At 36.9% G+C, this 18308-nt stretch overlaps 1 protein-coding gene and 1 pseudogene across 1 annotated transcript; both read right to left on the bottom strand.

Moving 5' to 3' along the window:
• Positions 1 to 13403: 13403 nt before the first annotated feature.
• LOC147509451 (uncharacterized) lies at positions 13404 to 14582 on the bottom strand (annotated as a pseudogene).
• A 163-nt stretch (positions 14583 to 14745) lies between these two features.
• Positions 14746 to 15815, bottom strand: LOC147509450 (3-hydroxy-3-methylglutaryl coenzyme A reductase 1-like). Its single transcript, XM_086599617.1, has 2 exons — positions 15792 to 15815; positions 14746 to 15689 (listed from the first exon to the last, which is right to left on the bottom strand). The coding sequence occupies exons 1-2, from the start codon at positions 15813 to 15815 to the stop codon at positions 14934 to 14936; spliced, it is 780 nt and encodes a 259-aa protein (XP_086455743.1). The 3' UTR covers positions 14746 to 14933.
• Positions 15816 to 18308: the final 2493 nt, after the last annotated feature.

Here is an 18308-nt window from a genome sequence, read left to right as displayed (position 1 = left end):
GCTTTTCCTATAATAATAATAATAGCATTAATAATAATAATAATAATAATAATAATAATAATAATAATAATAATAATAATAATAATAATGAAATAGATAAAACTGATATATGATAACTATTAGCTTAGGGATAAAAGTCCCGTAAGTAACTAGATAAGTGTTATCCTTATTTTTCGGGGAGGTTTTTTTTTTTAAAAAAAAAAAGGGGGTTTCTCACGTAGAGTTTTTGGGAAAAAAAAGGGAGTTTACTGAAAGAAGAAAAGGTTTTGAACGAGAAAGGTCGTCCTTTCCCGCAACAGTCGACTTCGGTCTTTCGGGATTTTTCTCGCTGTTCGGTTTATAAACAGTGAGTAGTCTGAAGATATATTTTTATATTTGTTTATGCTAATTATATCAGTAATACTGTTCCATATTTGAGATATTGTAAACCCTGTTAATGGTGCCGGCTATTAGATACAAAATTTAGCAGTACTACAGTATGTAAAACTTTGATAAATTTGAGAATTTAAACTGTCGAAGCCTTTACACCAGTTGTTAATGGCGTCGCCATCAGAACCAAATCGTCCTATATATTTTTGGTTGTGTTTAAATGATGTATTTTTTTGATTGTGTGGTGATGTTAACTGTTGTGGTTATAATTGAATTGATGATACTGCCTCTTTTTGTGTGTGAGATGTGGTATATGGATGATGTAGATAGATGATGGTCGTTGAACAAAAAGAAGCGTATCAAAACCTAATTATCCCTCAATAAGTAAAGGATGAGTAGGGTATCGTTCCACTTTTAAGTGTATGTTTATATGAAGGACAGGACTGGAAAGGGGGTTTTGAGGGATTAAAAACTATTATTATAGATATTGTAGATTCTAATGCTAAACTAAACTAAACTAAACTAAACTAAACTATTGGCAATTTATAAGAGAGGGAATTCAAGAGATTAGAATCCACCAATACTTTTAATTCAATGACCTTTTGCTTCATGGTTGTTCTCACAAGTAGACTACAATTAGGCAATCGAGCGAGTGCCGATGCCTTTTTGGGTGAAACATCGTTAAACAATTAACTCTACTTAAGGTTGTTCCTATGTTCATGTTACTAGTATCTTCTTTCCTTTTATGTGAGCTTGGGCAGCTATTCAATGAATCATCATCTAAGACAAACACAAGGAATACTTTCCTTACTCTAAAACACTACATAATTAGAAGAAAAGTAGAGAATAATAGTATAATATTAAATTACAATAAATAAAACTCTATTCTAGCATTATATTCAATTGCAATAAATAAAAACATGTTACTAGCAAATATTCAATTGCAATAAATAAAACCCTAAACTAGCATAATATTCAATTGTAATAAATAAAAACATTAATCTATACTTCCATCCCCAAAAGGGCAATGGAACTAATAACTAAAAAAGCGTAAAAGAACTAAACTCTGATTGAAGAACATCATGAACCCGGAAGAATCATTAAACCTTAAGCCGGCTTCATCTCCTCCCTTGAAGGAGAAGATTAGTCTTCCATATAGAAGGAAGAACACGAAGAACGAGAAGAAGAAGAGTCGAAGAACATAAGACTAGAAAGACTAATTTATTAAGACTCAGGTAGTTAAAACCGATCTTTTATTATTAATCTCTCTCTGCCTCAAGTTCTGGAGACAAGAATATAAGTGAATTGGCCAATTACATGAGGCACTTAGGTCCTCTATTTATAGGGGTTACAATGAGCTCTAGAAGCATTCCAAACCATAATTTGTTTCCTAATACAAATATACTTCTTTCAGAGTCCAACTTCATCTCCAAAACTGAGAAGGAATTGGCTACAGTGTCGATCCATGCGTCTGGACGCACTATTTATGCATCCCAGACTTAATCAATGATCATGCTCGATCCATCGCGTCGGACTTGATCGATTTCGATCCATCGATCCCGTCCGGAACCGTAAGCCTATTTTCTCTCTTCTGCTCTATCTTTCTATCCTCTTTTGCGGGCTTTGGTCCAAACAACGAATCCTTTGGCCTTGGCCTTCCAAATAAGCTTTAAAATAGGTCCAAGTCGCATCTTTAATAGCTTAAATTCCTTGGCCTTCTCCATGATTGTCCACGGGCTTCCCATGTGATCCTTAATGCTCCGAATTGCTCCATTTTATCCCTTTTTCTCTAATATTCTACAAAACTCTCTTTCTCACCTGTAGAATCTTAAAACATAACTTACAAACACTATTAGTCCACTAAGATGGCTAAACAAGAGGCATAATCGAGGGTTAAATTGCACTTTTTGAGCACTTATCACAACTCCCAACTAGCCTTTTGCTAGTCTCTTAGCAAATAAGATAAAAAATAGATAAGTGATCAAAATTACATCCTAAAAAATAAAATCCTAACTCACTTTCGCAGGCATCGCGATTGCATTTACCATATGCAATAAGGCTTTAAACCTTTAAGTTCCCCAAAAAAGGACGAGTTATAGTCTCGTGAGGGTTTCAGGTGATATACCCACAAAATCAATCAATAGCATGTTAAAAAATGATGGTATTTTTCAGAGAGAGAAATTCCTTACCCACTTAGTGCTTACTCCAACAGACGGTATCCATTGCTAACTACATTGCTGAAAAGACTCATAGATTATGATGAGAGATAGTAAAAATTGACAAAATTCTCAATCAAGGCTTATGTTTGTACTTAGTCAATCTCTTATACTCTCCTATCCAAGAAACGGAATCCCTAGTTTACCTTTAGACAGATAATCTCGACTTTCAATCCTCACCGGTTATACTCTCAACAAAGAATTTCTCAGAAGATGGTCTACTATTTTACCTCATGTATGTGGGGAAAAGAATAATGCATACGAACATCCCACATACTACCTTGAAAAACAGACTTCTGAATGAAAGTAGTCTCATGGAAAGAATGTCAATCACATATGAAGTGTCAGGTCCTTCACTTTAGCATCCTCTCACCTATTCTAGACTTATCGTACCATACTGTAGTGATAAGTCATAGGTTGTAACTTGGCTTGGGTATTGGTTTATGAAGGAAAGGTAAAAAGGATTCTAAGGTTGTTTCAAAAACACTAAGGGTTCTCGCTTCTTTCTTTGGAAGATTTCTTCAAATTACAGATTGCAGAGAAAATTCTTTCTTTCTCTTAGCTTTTCCATCCATTCTGCTCAACTTTTTTTTTTTTTTTAAAGCTCGATTGGTATATCTTTGATTAGTCTTGGATATGCTTATTTTCCACTAGCTTCTTTCACTTTGAAATGTAATGATGGTCTTCATTGTATTGTCTCTCGATATTTCCTTGTAATCTTCCTTTTCTGGTCTTTCTTCCTCCTTGAGCCCCTCGTATTCTCAGAAACATATGGGTATGGCTGATAAAGATTTTGGCTATACTCCTTGTCTAGAGTTGGGTAAAGGATAAAGGGTTTTGGAAGAAAATGGCTTATTGTAAGGCTCAAAAGGGTTTAATATGATGGTCCTACTAGGTGGGATAAAGGCTGAATGGGTTCACTACTTGACTTATCAGTATGATACTCTGTTTCGAATAGACTACAAGACCTAATGGCTATCTCCCCAGTTGATGTCACTTCATGATTAACCAAATCAACGAATAATGAGACTAAATTACAACGACATAAAGAACTGAAAGATGTTGAGTCACTAAGACTCGGATTTTTCTCGTAAGAACTCTTCAAAAAATGGGTATAAAGCTCAAGTCTCACAGGCTAAGTCTAAAAATTCTACTTCCAGTTTACTAGGGGTTTAAATCTCTCTTCTAGCAAAAGTATACAAAACTGATCAAGTATTATGGTGGTGCCTTGATAAAGAATTCTATCAACAAGAACTATGTTCGAGCATAATAAATAGTCTAAGCGGTAATAAAATCAATAATATCAACTATCTATCAAACTCAACACTAAGCAGTATAGAATATATATCCCAGACTCATCATTAAAATTCATTTTTCTTATGCTACTGATATAGAAACAAAAATATTTTTGTTTTTGAAACTAATTTTCGAAATTCATTTCTCAAGTACTTCTCAAGTACACCCTCCCCCTACTTATGTATGCATTGACCTCAATGTATAAAGAAGTAAATGAAATGGATGAGAAAAAGGTAGGATATTACCATTGATGCCGAATATCAGAATTAGTTCAAGAAACAAATTTTTAGGACTTTTTACGTCAGATCCCCAAGACGTAATGTGAGTATTTTAAAGTCATATTCTCAAGACTTTTGAGTCCTTTATAGTCAGATCCTCAAGACTAGTATATCATGCATTATCAATTTGGAGTGAGGAGATCATATTTTCTTACCCAAATCTGACAAATGTTTGGAGGACGAGGAGGTCTCACCTTGTGGGTTGTCAAAAATACTCCTTGATATGTCGAAAAGATTGATGGTGAAGTTGCTTCTCTACCTTGAACTATTTCAGGTCGATGATTTTGTGATAGGCCTTGTGGTTCCTCCGTGTAGAAGATTGACGAAAATCTTTCTTTCTAACAGACAATAATATCGATGTGCCCTTTACCACCACAAGATCGATAATAGATATCCGGGTGACTCACGCCAAGGTGGGTGGTAGACTGTTTCACATACTTCTCGTTCGCACAATGATGGTGCGAAGAGGCTTCAACGGTCTAATGCTTCTTATCAATATGGTTCACTTTCTCGCTCAAGACTCATTTCACTTTCTAGATTCTGTTGTTTTTCCAAAACTTCTTTAAGCTGATTCTCTAGCAACTGATTTTTCTGGGTAGAAGTCTATTGTTCATCCTGAAATGTAGAGTTAATCTTCTCAACATATGATACTCTCTCTATCAATTTTCCATTCTGCTCACTTAATTTCTGAATTTTCTGTAGAGATTTCAAGCACATGGCTAGCAACGCCTCTGTGGTGTGGTTCTCAGGTTCATCATAGTTTTTTGTAGATTGAGCACTTTCAATTGTATCTTCGAATGGGACGAATTCTTGTATCATGCTATCAAGGAAGTACACCTCTCCACCTTCGGCTTCATCACAATCCTTATGCAACAGGTGAAAGATATTTATGTCCATGGACATCTTACCAAAGTTGATCTTCATTTCACCGTTGTGACAATTTATCAAAGCTTTTGCGGTAGCGAGGAAAGGTCGACCTAGAATAATTGGAATTTTATCAAAGGCTTCCTGGGTGTCTATCACAATGAAATCCATTGGATAGTAGAAATCGGCTACTTGAACAAGAACATCCTCAACTATGCCTTTGGGAATCTTGGTAGAACGGTCAACTAACTTCAATTTGACTTTTGTAGGCTTTAGGTTTTCCAAGCCCAACGCTTGGTACACATGATATGGCAAGAGATTAACACTAGCACCAAGGTCTAAATGAGCATTACCTATGAATTTTTCTCCTATCTTGCATGATATTGTAGGACTTCCTGGATCTTTGAGCTTGACTGGAGCTTGCTAATGGATAATAGATGTTGTTTGTCCAGCTAGAAACGCTCACTTTGGAACATGAGTACTTCTCTTTATGTTGCATGCATCCTTCAAGAATTTGGCATTTGATGGCAATTGCTTGATCGCTTTGAGAAAGGGGATGTTGATGTTATCTTTCTCAAATACCTCCTTCATCTCTAAAAATTGCTTGTCTTTTTTGCTTTGAGCAAAAAACATAGGAAAAGGGTGCCTTTGGTACAAACACATCAGCGTATTCCGCTTTCTTCTTTCTCTTCGGCATTCTTGCATATCTTGTCTTGTTCATCTTGACAATTAGGAGTGGAAAGGATTTCCCCCACTTCCTTTCGAACTTCATTTGAAATCTTGACTGATTGCTCTGTAGCAATGTCATCATGAGAAGGTAAGTCAACCTTGTTGTCAATCTTCAATCCTGATCTGAGAGTAGTAATCGAGTGACATGATCATGGAGGTGATCAGTACTAGAAGTTGTCCCAATGTGGCATACATCTTCACTCCTCAATATTGGTTCCAATAAGCTAGGTTGAGTGGCTTGTGTCTTTATAGACAAAGCAGTAGTGAGTTTGTCGACCTTAGCCTTTAAAGACTCCATTCTAGAACATTGACTTGCCTAAGATTGCTGGAGATTGAGCTGAGACTGTGCAATAAGCTCTAGAACACTTTCAAACTTCTGATTTTTCTGTGATAGCAAAGTAATTGCATTATCCAGGTTGGAAGGTGTGACATAATTTCTCCTAGGATCATGCATTAACTCTCCACTTGTATTGGAATTCTGCTAAGAGTATAACTGTTGTTGAGGAACCAACTGTGAAGCTTGACTTGTCTGTGGAATATAACTTTGATCTTGTGAACCTGGGGGTCCATTGTTCTGTCTCCAATAATTGCCTTGAAAGTTATTACCACCTTGGTTGGGTCTCTGAAATGAGTTAATATTGTACTCTCCAACTAATGCATGTTGATAGTAAACAGGACATTCTAGAGTTGCATGAGAAGTGTCCGAACAGACTTCGCAGCATTGGCTAGCTTGCATGACTGGGAAAGATTTAGCTTGAGACTTGTTGATCTTGGAGGGATTCATGGAGAACTGATTGAATTTCTTACTCAAAATTTCAATGCTGGTGGCCAGGCTGGCCAATGTAGACTTCAGTTCTTGATCTGCTTGTTCATGTGCTTGGTAGCCAAATTGCTTTGGCTCCCCCTCCATGCTAGCGACATCCTCGTTGCTAGTAGTTCATTGTTGTGTTTCTTCAGCTAAATTCTTGAGAAAGTTGTAAGCTTCCTCTCCATCCATTGATGTAAACTTGCCTTTGTGCATTGACTGTATCATCTGCTTGTTCGTCATCGAGAGTCCTCGATAGAAAAAATCAGCCAGTGTGCTCTTGTCATATCCATGATGTGGACATGAGACTAGCAGATTATTGAATTTCTCCCAGCTTTGATGATATTCTTCAGTCACCTTCCCTTTGAAATTGTTGATGGCTTGCTGCATGGTATCTGTCTTCTGGGGTGGGTAGAACTTGTTCATAAACTTTGTTCTCAACTTCTCCTAGTTGTCTATTGAATTGATCGGCTGTGCAGTTAACCATTCAGATATTTTACCTTCGAGTGAGAGTGAAACAGAATGATTTTGATACTCTCATCCCCGATATTACGGTTCTTGAAAGTTCGAGGATCGATAGAAATTTGTTCATGTGAACATAAGGCTGAACATTGTCTGAACCGTTGAACTTTGGAAGCATAGAGATTATTGATGCTCTAAGCTCAAACTGGTTAGCTTCTGTTTCTGGAAAAACAATACTATTGGGTGGGTCTCCAATGATTGGCGAATAGAAATCGCTCAACTTCTTCCTCTGTTGTGTTTGCATGGGTGGGATAGCTTCAGAATTATTTGGATTCATAACACCTCCATCATTGCTTGCGGCCATTGTTTCAATCTCGTCTAGTATTCTTGTGAGTCGGTTGTTAAACCTTGTCCACTGTTGTGTTCTTATCGGACGATGATATGGACGACGGGGTATACACTAGAAAATGTTATGCGAAAATGACGAAAAACTATCCTACTATGCTTGAATGCAATTAAACTAATATGCAACTATTCTAAACTATACTAATATGCAAAACTACTTTCCTTCAATTAGGTTGGGCTTTGCAGCTTGTATCTCGCCCGTTGTCTAAAGCTGTCTCTTCTAGGGTTATGGTGAATCACTTGGATTGCTTAAGTACCACGTCCCACAGACGATAGTCTGTTTGTCGAGATTCAGACAAGAAACACTAGAGTTTGATTTTTCGTTGTGTTGGCTTACAACTTCAATTGTTGAAAAGATCCAAAATGCAATTATACTAGAAAACAATAAAACTAAACTAATTATGATGCAACTAAACTAAGAATGAAGATTCGACTAATCTGGATGGTAGATCTTGTCTCCGAGATGTCCTTCAAGCTTCTTTCTTTCTTAAAAGGATGGATGATGCGGCTAAAATTACCTCAAGATCCAAAATTCTAATCTTGAAAGAAAACGCTAAACATAAACAACTTAAAACGGCAGCGGCGCCATTTGACACTTACTCCAAGGGTTACAATTAATTATATTCCCGGCAGCGGCGCCATTTGACACTGCCTCTTTTTGTGTGTGAGATGTGGTATATGGATGATGTAGATAGATGATGGTCGTTGAACAAAAAGAAGCGTATCAAAACCTAATTATCCCTCAATAAGTCAAGGATGAGTAGGGTATCGTTCCACTTTTAAGTGTATGTTTATATGAAGGACAGGACTGGAAAGGGGGTTTTGAGGGATTAAAAACTATTATTATAGATATTGTAGATTCTAATGCTAAACTAAACTAAACTAAACTAAACTATTGGCAATTTATAAGAGATGGAATTCAAGAGATTAGAATCCACCAATACTTTTAATTCAATGACCTTTTGCTTCATGGTTGTTCTCACAAGTAGACTACAATTAGGCAATCGAGCGAGTGTCGATGCCTTTTTGGGTGAAACATCGTTAAACAATTAACTCTACTTAAGGTTGTTCCTATGTTCATGTTACTAGTATCTTCTTTCCTTTTATGTGAGCTTGGGCAGCTATTCAATGAATCACCATCTAAGGCAAACACAAGAAATACTTCCCTTACTCTAAAACACTACACAATTAGAAGAAAAGTAGAGAATAATAGTATAATATTTAATTACAATAAATAAAACTCTATTCTAGCATTATATTCAATTGCAATAAATAAAAGCATGTTACTAGCAAATATTCAATTGCAATAAATAAAACCCTAAACTAGCATGATATTCAATTGTAATAAATAAAACCTTTAATCTATACTTCCATCCCCCTGTGGGCAATGGAACTAATAACTAAAAACATAAAGAACTAACCCTTGATTGAAGAACATCATGAACCAGAAGAATCATTAAACCTTTAGCACTGGCTTCATCTCCTCCCTTGAAGGAGAATATTAGTCTTCCATATAGAAGGAAGAACATGAAGAACGAGAAGAAGAAGAGTCGAAGAACATAAGACTAGAAAGACTAATTTATTAAGACTCAGCTAGTTAAAACCGATCTTTTATTATTAATCTCTCTCTGCCTCAAGTTCTGGAGACGAGAATATAAGTGAATTGGCCAATTACATGAGGCACTTAGGTCCTCTATTTATAGGGGTTACAATGAGCTCTATAAGCATTCCAAACCGTCTAATACATATAGACTTCTTTCAGAGTCCAACTTCATCTCCAAAACTGAGAATGAATTAGCTACAGTGTCGATTCATGCGTCCCAGACTTAATCAATGCATCTGGACGCTCGATCCATGTGTCCCAGACTTGATCAATGCGTCCCGGACGCTTTCGATCCATCGTTCCGGCACGTAAAGCCTATTTTCTCTCTTATGCTTTATCCTTCTATCCTCTTTTGTGGGCTTTGGTCCAAGCAACGAATCCTTTGGCCTTGGGCTTCCAAATAGGCTTTAAAATAGGTCCAAGTCGCATCTTTAATAGCTTCAATTCCTTGGCCTTCTCCATGATTGTCCACGGGCTTCCCATGTGATCCTTAATGCTCCGAATTGCTCCATTTTATCCCTTTTTCTCTAATATTCTACAAAACTCTCTTTCTCACCTGTAGAATCTTAAAACATAACTTACAAACACTATTAGTCCACTAAGATGGCTAAACAAGAGGCATAATCGAGGGTTAAATTGCACTTTTTGAGCACTTATCAATTGAATGGTGGTTGTGGTGGGTTTTACTTGGTTGTTAGTCGTTGGATGGTGAAGAATAGAGTGGGTGCTGGAGAGCGTGAGGGGAAGCTTTGGAACCGGCGCATTAATGGAGGTCAATGTCGATCCAGTTGTGAGGGATGAATTTGATAAACAATGATTTGGGTTTTTGGTAGGAATTAAAGTAGTAGGGGTTTTGTTGTAGGTTAATTTCGGTTAGTTGGATAGGTGAGTGGTGGTCTGGCGAGTGAAGCCTTAGCAGACCATTAATGGAGTCGATTTGGGATTTTCGCAGTATAAGGGAATGGGGATTTTTGGGTATCGGCAGATTGGGGGTTTGAAGGGTAGTGGAATCGTGGGGTTCATAGTGGAGATAGGTTGGTTGGTGGTGGTGGCTGATCGGTGGAAGGTGTTGTGAGGAAGAAGATGAACAGTGAATTTCGATTTGGGCTTGGGCCAAATCGTGGGTGGGCTTATGTGTTTTAAATTTTCGGTTTTCTTTTTTTGGACTTAAGTCTTTGACTTTGGGCTTTTGGGTTAGAGGAGTTTGGGGCTTATTGACTTTGACTATTGACCAGAGTTGACTGTGACTGTTGACCAGAGTTGACTTTGACCATTGACCAGAGTTGACTTTGACTAGTTGACCAGAGTTGACTTTTAACTCGGATTATGATTCGGTCTATTAGGATAGGTCTAGGACTATTAGCATGCTTGACTTTAGGCTAAGACATTTCTAAATATACTTGTGTACGTGTATTTACTACTCTGTGATTTTTCAGTATTTTATGATACACAACGTTATGACACTTATACATCCATGAAATTAATAACTTGTAAACCAAAAATACATGAATTAAGATATTCCTTCGTTCTATGAAATAATATATGCAATAAAGTTCAATAATCGTAAAACAAAATTTAACTCACCCTTTTAGAACTCTCCACGCCTCAAGTTTTGGAATTGAGTTTTATGACTGATAATGTCATATGTTAAGTGGGCATTTATTGAATGTGCCATAAATGGCCCATTAGCGTGATATATGGGTATTCATTGAATGTGCCATGAATGACCCGGGTATTCATTGAATGTCTCATGCATTACCAGATTGTTTAGACTGCCCTAAAGAGGAACTAAGGTATTCACCTTGCGAGTTAGTTATATTTCTTGAGTGTATAGGAATGTAGGGTTGGATATTCCTTGAATGTGGCGGGAATGACCCAGGGCATTTATTGAATGTGCCATGAATGGCCCGTTAGTGATATGATAGGTATTCCTTGAATGTGGTGGAAATGACCCAAAGTATTCATTGAATGTGCCATGAATGACCTAAGTTTTTGTGCCCAAAGAGGCTGTGAAATATGTGTATGAAAGCCCAGAGGTGGCTATGATATGGTGGTACTCGGTGGGAGAGAGGCACACAGGAATGTGTGATTTGGCAAATGTGTGGAGTGCAAATCGTGGAGTAGGTACTAAAGGGTGGGTGTATAAGAAAAATAATTGATTAATTGATAAGAGAAATTGATTTGATTATGCGAGTGTGTTTGGACTTACTTTTTAATACCTATAGGATATCTACATATGTTATATACAAGTTCTAACTTTCTTTTGCAGGAGGGCAGGACTTAATATAATATTTTGTATAGGGACGCGGTCCTACCCTTATACAGTAGTGGATATCGGTAAGTTTTAATTCAATTATTTAGATATTAAAACGAGTTAATATAATGGAAGTTTTGCTTGGGAAGAAACTATGCTTTGGTTGAGTAATGGAACTACACCTTTCAAAATGAGAATGATTAGGTTATGATAGATTTAAAGTGTTAGTTGGGATAAGTAAAGATTGGATATGTTTATATGTGGTTAGTCTACTCATACCAAAGAAATTCCATTTTTGGTCTTAATCCCCATGTTGCTTTGTTTTGGCAACGTGGGTATGTTCTTGGGAACATAGATGGAAGGCAATGGAACCGTGGCGTGTGATTTGGATTCTTGCCTGGAGCAGTCCGTTAGTTCTTTTGTTAGGTCTGATTCTTATTGAAAGGATGTAATAACGTAGTTATATTTTCAGCATGACATGAGAACATGGTAGTAAGGACTATTTATTCAGAGAGTCTGTTTGATGTTTTGTTTGGACGGGATGATATCTTAATAAAGTAATGACGGATAATTGTTGGGATTATTTTAATTTAAGTTGATTCTTGTATGATGGGGGTTTTAGGTTTTGACTTGTGTTGTATCCACCCCGTCATAGACTGGGTTTTTAGACAATTGAACCGAGTGATGTTTGAGATATTTATATTTCAAATATTCACTTTGTAATTGTTTAGAAATTCGGGATGTGACAATAAACATCATCCGCAACTCGGCAAGGCAAGGAAAATATCCACATCGTACAACACATCAACCTCCGAAATAATATACAAGCGATAGTCGAGACAATTGAAAAGAAAGGGGATAAATACGGTGAGTAAATAACAGAAATATATCCCCGACAACTACCAATATAATTAACAGATACTTTGGCCTTGATAATGCACACCCGAGGCGAACAACAACTTCGCGACATACAGGAGTACTCCTTGCACTAATACCAAGCATAATTAAATTTTAAATATAGATTCAAGTTAATCAACAAGCGGTGGAGTTATATGTTGCAAGTTGTAACAGGCAAGTAATAGGATAGCTACCTCCAGGAAAGGATTGAATAAAGTAGTGTATAAAGAGTTCAAACAACATTTCAAAGGATTACAAGAAACAAAAACTTCAAATATAAATTGGTGGTATACAAGCTCATAGTAAAATTCCAAAAGAAAAGTACACTACTAAAATGGCCTTTGCAGGCTTGGGTCTACTTGTAGGATTGTCAAGCTCAAGAATTGACGATATTTGAAGGGAATCAGAAAGAGAACATGAATTACCTGAAACAGGTTGTAAATAAAATGCGAGTTTAACACTGTTTCAGTAAGATTTGCCAAAACGTCAGAAGTAATGTTTTTGGAGATGGTGAAGGAGATGGTTATTGGGGAAAGATGAGACTGGACTTTAGTGTGAAGTTGCCTACGTACCCAAATGTATTGCTTGTGATAAAGTCTCGATGGCGTAATTCTGGAAAAATGACGAAGGCTGGATTTTATAGGTAGGATTGGTGATAGTTAATTTCTCGTTCTCCAATATTCCAATCGTGGGATGAAGTTGGAGAACTGGCGGAAGAACTCTCCAATCGTGGGATGAAGTTGGAGAACTGGCGGAAGAACTCTCCAATCGTGGGATGAAGTTGGAGAACTAGGTGGGAGAACTGTCCAACCGTGGGATGAAATTGGAGAATTGGGCGGGAGAACTGTCCAACCGTGGGATGAAGTTGGAGAACTGGCGGGAGAATTGTCACACGATATAAAGTTGATGGAAGTGAATCTTGAATGTGGACTGTGAAAGTTGTGGAAGTTATTTAACTCGCAAAACATGTGCACAATTGATATTGATTTTACGTGTAGGTATATAGGCTTTAAGCATAGACTTTGAATATGGGCTCTGAGTGTGGGTTTTATTGTAGGTAAGTTTTGAGCGTGGGCTTTTTGTAGATAAGTTCTGAGCGTTGACTTTTTTGTAGATAAGCTCTTAGCATGTGCTCTGAGTGTGAGTTTGTATTGAATTGGGCTTTTATTGGGCCACATTTGTGGGGGCCGGAACATCGCCCTCTCTTTGTTACATGAGCAAAACATGTGAGGCAAAACAATTAACTTTATTCTATATTATATCTGATCCATGCAGCTACCTACTCACATAATTCCGACAAAGTTCAATACAAATTTCTAAAAAGTTATTCCGGAGAAATAGAGGAATCGTATTGCCTAACAATTCTCCAGAAGCATAAGCATGTACAATCAGCTTGACAAAGGAGCAGTTGTGTTGAAGGCTTCACAGGTCTTCTTACTTTCTTTGAGAAGTTCCTCTACTGCTTGTAAAGCTGCTACAGCCATTCCATGAGATTTTTCTGTATTTCCTTCGTCAAGGATTAAACCATGGTAATAACATGCTGCTGCCTTTGCTTCAATATGTTTCCATTGGACAAAAAATTGATGTTTTTCTCCCCATCCATTTGCTAAGGGGAGGTTCACAATATTCTCTTGAGCCTGATGCCAATATTTAACCATCTCACAAGAAAGTCTCCGCTTCACTACCAAAGTGGCCTTAATACTGTCAATTGCCATGCCAAGTTGAATGTCAACACCCTGCCCTAGTGCTTGCAAAGAAAGTGCTCGGTGTACTCCTTCAGCTAAGTCCATTGGAAGATCAGCTCTGAGTTCAAGGGGCAGCTGAGGTAGGACATGCCAAATAGCACAATCTAAATATCCTGCACCTTTCAAAAAACATCAACAGCAGTTCGTCTGCTTTCTTCTGATACTTTTGGCTGATAGCCGTCAGCAGATGTTTTAGGAAGGAGCAGTAAGTTTGCCTGTGAAAATGATAGCAAGGCCATCAAATGCAAAACTGACAACACCTCGTACCAAGCATTAGATAAGGTCGTTTCCTCTGCCTCATCCTCCTGATTAACCCAAACAAATTGCAATTTGTGCTGTAACAAGCTTCCTTCTTTAACTAAACCCAATAGAATTGGTAAGTAATCTTCAAGAGGTGATGAGCCTCCATGTTGTGTAGTTGTTTTCCTCCTTGCTTTTGTTGTTGCTGGTGCTTCTTGGCCAGCCATGACGACTATTCTAGTTCTAAGAGCAGAGAGGCGTTCCACTAAATTCTTAGACAAGTTATCACCAAGTGGCTGAGAGAAATCAATGGGCTTAGGGATCCTAAGTCCGGGTACAAACACAGCAATCTCCCCCAAACTTCTGGGCCGCCTTCTAATCCCACCAGTATCCTTAGGTGTAGATACAAGGCATCCCATGTCGTGGGACTTATTTCTTGTCTGTGTGCTGATTAGAAAGGTTAATATCTAAATACCGTTTGAGTTTGTTTTGTTCTCTTCCCTATGACCTTAAAACGAAACCTCCCATCAAATTTCAGCTTCAACAGTTCTAAGGACAATTTACACAAGGAATTCTGACATATTTGTAGAGAAATCAACTGAATTGAATTGGTCTCTGAAACCCTAGAAAGATTTAAGTTTACAGCTAACTGACTGACTGACAGAAGAGAATGAGTCTTGTAAGTTACTGGCACTGGCAAAGCAACCGTCGAACTCAACTCTCACAACTCTCAAGACTTGTTAAGGCATATATATGGTTTTTTCCTTCATTTAATTTACAGCTTCCATCATGGTGATACAGTGAGAATTTTCTATATTCTGTGCTGGGTCTTTACCAGTAGCTATAAATACAGCAGAAACAATATTGCTAGCATGAGCATTAAAGCCACCAAGAGCACCAGCAACAGCTGAGCCAGTGAGATTCTTGAGCATGTTAAGCTCAACCAATGCAGGAACTGTGGTTTTGAGGACCTTTCTCACCACTTCTTCCGTAATGATAGCTTTACAAACAACATATTTTCCTCTTCCTTCAATCCAATTCACAGCAGATGGTTTCTTGTATGAACAAAAGTTCCCAGAAATGCTAATGACATCCATGTCAGGGAAATCATTCTGAACACCTTTCAACACCATATTCATCCTCATTACGTCACCAGTGCTACAAGTAAAACTCATATACAGATTCTTCCCTGCCATGGCACATTGTATAGATTGAAGCCTTGCAAATCTACTAGATCTGTTAAAAATAACCAATAAGGTATCGAAATTAGCCGGATTCTCCACAAAGAATTTAAGCTCAGCATCTCTTTTAGCAGTTCCAAATCTAACAATAGGTGCTCTAGTCATTCCATCTTTCAACAAAACACTACTAGCCCCACCCGATGCATAGACCTTATAGAAAGTGCATGAAACTCCAGCGAGAAAAGCTGATGAAGAAAGAAGCAAACGACAGTCTGTGAAGCTTAAAAGAACACTGCCGATAAAAACTGTGAAGTATATGTTGAAGTCCAAGAATTCAACATTCAACTGAATCCATAATAAACAAACAATTCAATCAATTCCAGCACGACAATTCAACTTCATATACAATTCAATTAGTGACAAATCAAACAGCGGCAAATCAAGTACAGCCAACGGAAAATTCAACTTCATATGTTAGAAAACAGTGGCAATTCAATTAGCGGCAAATCAAGTACAGCCAGTGGCAAATTCAACTACAGTCAGCGGCAATTCAAGCAAATCTGAAGCTGGTAATTCAAGCAGCGGTAATTCAAATTTACTACAGCCAGCGGCAAATCAAGTAGTGGCAATTCAAGCAAATCTGACGGTGGTAATTCAAAGAGATCGGGATAGAAGTGGTTTCCAAAAACCGTTAGGAATTGGGTATTCACATTAGATCGGTATCTTTGATCGGCAAACAAGGCCATAAAGTAGGTCGGGTTTTCGAATGTGTTGTTGGTCGGCAACTTGAAGTGGTCGGTCAAGTTTTGAATAAATTTGGTCCAAGTTTAACAATACTAATCAGATGTGGAGAAGGTATTTGATATAGAAGCGGCTCAAATTGTTACATATACTAGATCAGGCTTGCCTCCAAGACCAGCTTATGCAAAGTTCAGAACTTCTTCAAAAAATTTGCTTCCACAACCGAACCTTTAAAACACAAAATTTGTCCCACGAAGGTGAAAAGACAAATTTTCTTATTTGAGATACATTTAGCAGTGGGTAAATCTCATATTTTTGTCAAGTTGCGTTATAAGAGTTTTAACTTTTGTAAAACACTTTGACGAAGCGAAACTAGAGTTTTTTTTTGCAAAACACAGATTTGATTCTTATTAGTCTTATTTGTGTTTTATTCTCTCTCTAATAAAAAGGTCACTACATTAGAGATTCTAGTGCTTAACATGTGATTAGGCTTGCGGGTTTGATCAATTGTATTTTTTCATAGGATTGAATCGAGGTTTTTTGGAAGTGAAAATGTTAATAAATTGATTTTTCCAAATCGATTTTGTTTAGTTTTTGAAAAATCGGAAATGAAAATATTTATTTAATTCTCTCTCTAATAGGAAAGGTAACATTAGAATAGGAAATGTGATTAGGCTTGGGGTTTGATAAATTGGGTTTTAAAATGTTAGATTTTTATTTTGTTTAGTTTTTTGCCAAGATTGAAAATATTTATTTAATGGAGAGAAATTATAACTTGAATAAAAATAGATAAAGTTTTAATATGAATAGGGTGAAATATTGAAGATATTTGAGAGCAAAATATGATATTGGTGATGATATATCTATTGAGTATGTTGGTAGCGATATCGACTAAAATTGTGAAAATGACGAGATAATTTTATTGTTTTCACATTTTTGGCTTGGTTATAGTGTTCCATTCCGGAAATCAGTTTCTGAGTTATTAGCTAGATGGAGATTACATCCTTTACAATCATCTCCTGGCTATTGGGCTATCTTTGCCGTGTAGCGAGAATTTGTAAGGTTTATCAAAGGAGTATGTCTTCAGACCTTTTGTTTGAGTTATTGAAACCTATGCGGCAAAACAAGACTTCTTTTAAAAGTTATGCGTTGGGATATCATACTCATCACAACTAGAATTATCAGTTTTATGGGATGCCTTCGAACTACAAGAATGCGAAATTGTATGGTTTTAAGATCAAAGGCAATTGGAGGTTCGAGAATATTGATTATCCTAACAATATATCAGGTAAGGATGTTAACTCAATATTCTTATAATTATTATTTTAATTAGTTAGCATCACATTTTGAATATCTTGTTCTTTTTTATAAGGGATATTCTGAAGTTTCCAAATATATCAATCTTTAGCAGCGAGAAGATAAAAAGGAAATTTGTTAGTTTGTTTAGTCATAATGTAGATGTCTATGATCTTTCGTTTTTAGACGATATTGTAGATTATTATTATGATATAGAAACTGGACTGCTTAATGAGCCTAGAGAATTAACACCTTATTGTGGCTCAAATAAGAGAAAGAATGTTATTGTAGATGATAGCAGTGAAGATGACTCTGAGGATAGCGGACAAGAAAATATTAGAAAGAAGAAAAGAAGCGTACGTCCAAAAAAGAGGGAAAAGAAAACTAGGGATAACTCAAGTAAAATTTAGGAAGGGATTGAGGATTGAGAAATGGTATGTATATAATATTTCTTTTAAAATATCATATATGTAATACCTATAATATGTTTTGGAATGACGTTTCATTATGACAGGTTTTTTGTCTTCCTGCATCAAAAATTACTGATGTGCATGATATTGATGATGGTGATGATGATATCGGTGGGGAAGCGATGACTAATAGTATATCTGAACTTGATGTTAGTGTTGATCTTGTTTTTGTGATTTAAAATTATTTTCGTTATTGATTGTTTAATGGTTTTTTAATGATGGAAAAAGTTGATTATGGTGGAAATACAATTGGTTCAACTTCTGTTGTCAGGATCAATTTTGGAGTGCCAACTCCTTTTGGTGGAAGTAATTTTGGAGTTCTAATACTTGTTGTTGGCACCAATGTTGGTGTAGCAACTTCTGCCGATGACACCATTGTTGGTGTGTCGAGTTTAGTATCAACTGTTGTTTGCACTAATGCTGGATTGCCGACTTCTGCTGTTGACACCGATGCAGG

The sequence above is a fragment of the Coptis chinensis genome, chromosome 3, assembly GCF_015680905.1.
Source record: "Coptis chinensis isolate HL-2020 chromosome 3, ASM1568090v1, whole genome shotgun sequence".
Taxonomy (NCBI): Eukaryota; Viridiplantae; Streptophyta; class Magnoliopsida; order Ranunculales; family Ranunculaceae; genus Coptis; species Coptis chinensis.
Note: the sequence above shows the minus strand (reverse complement) of the source record. Positions and strands in the feature narration are given on the sequence as shown.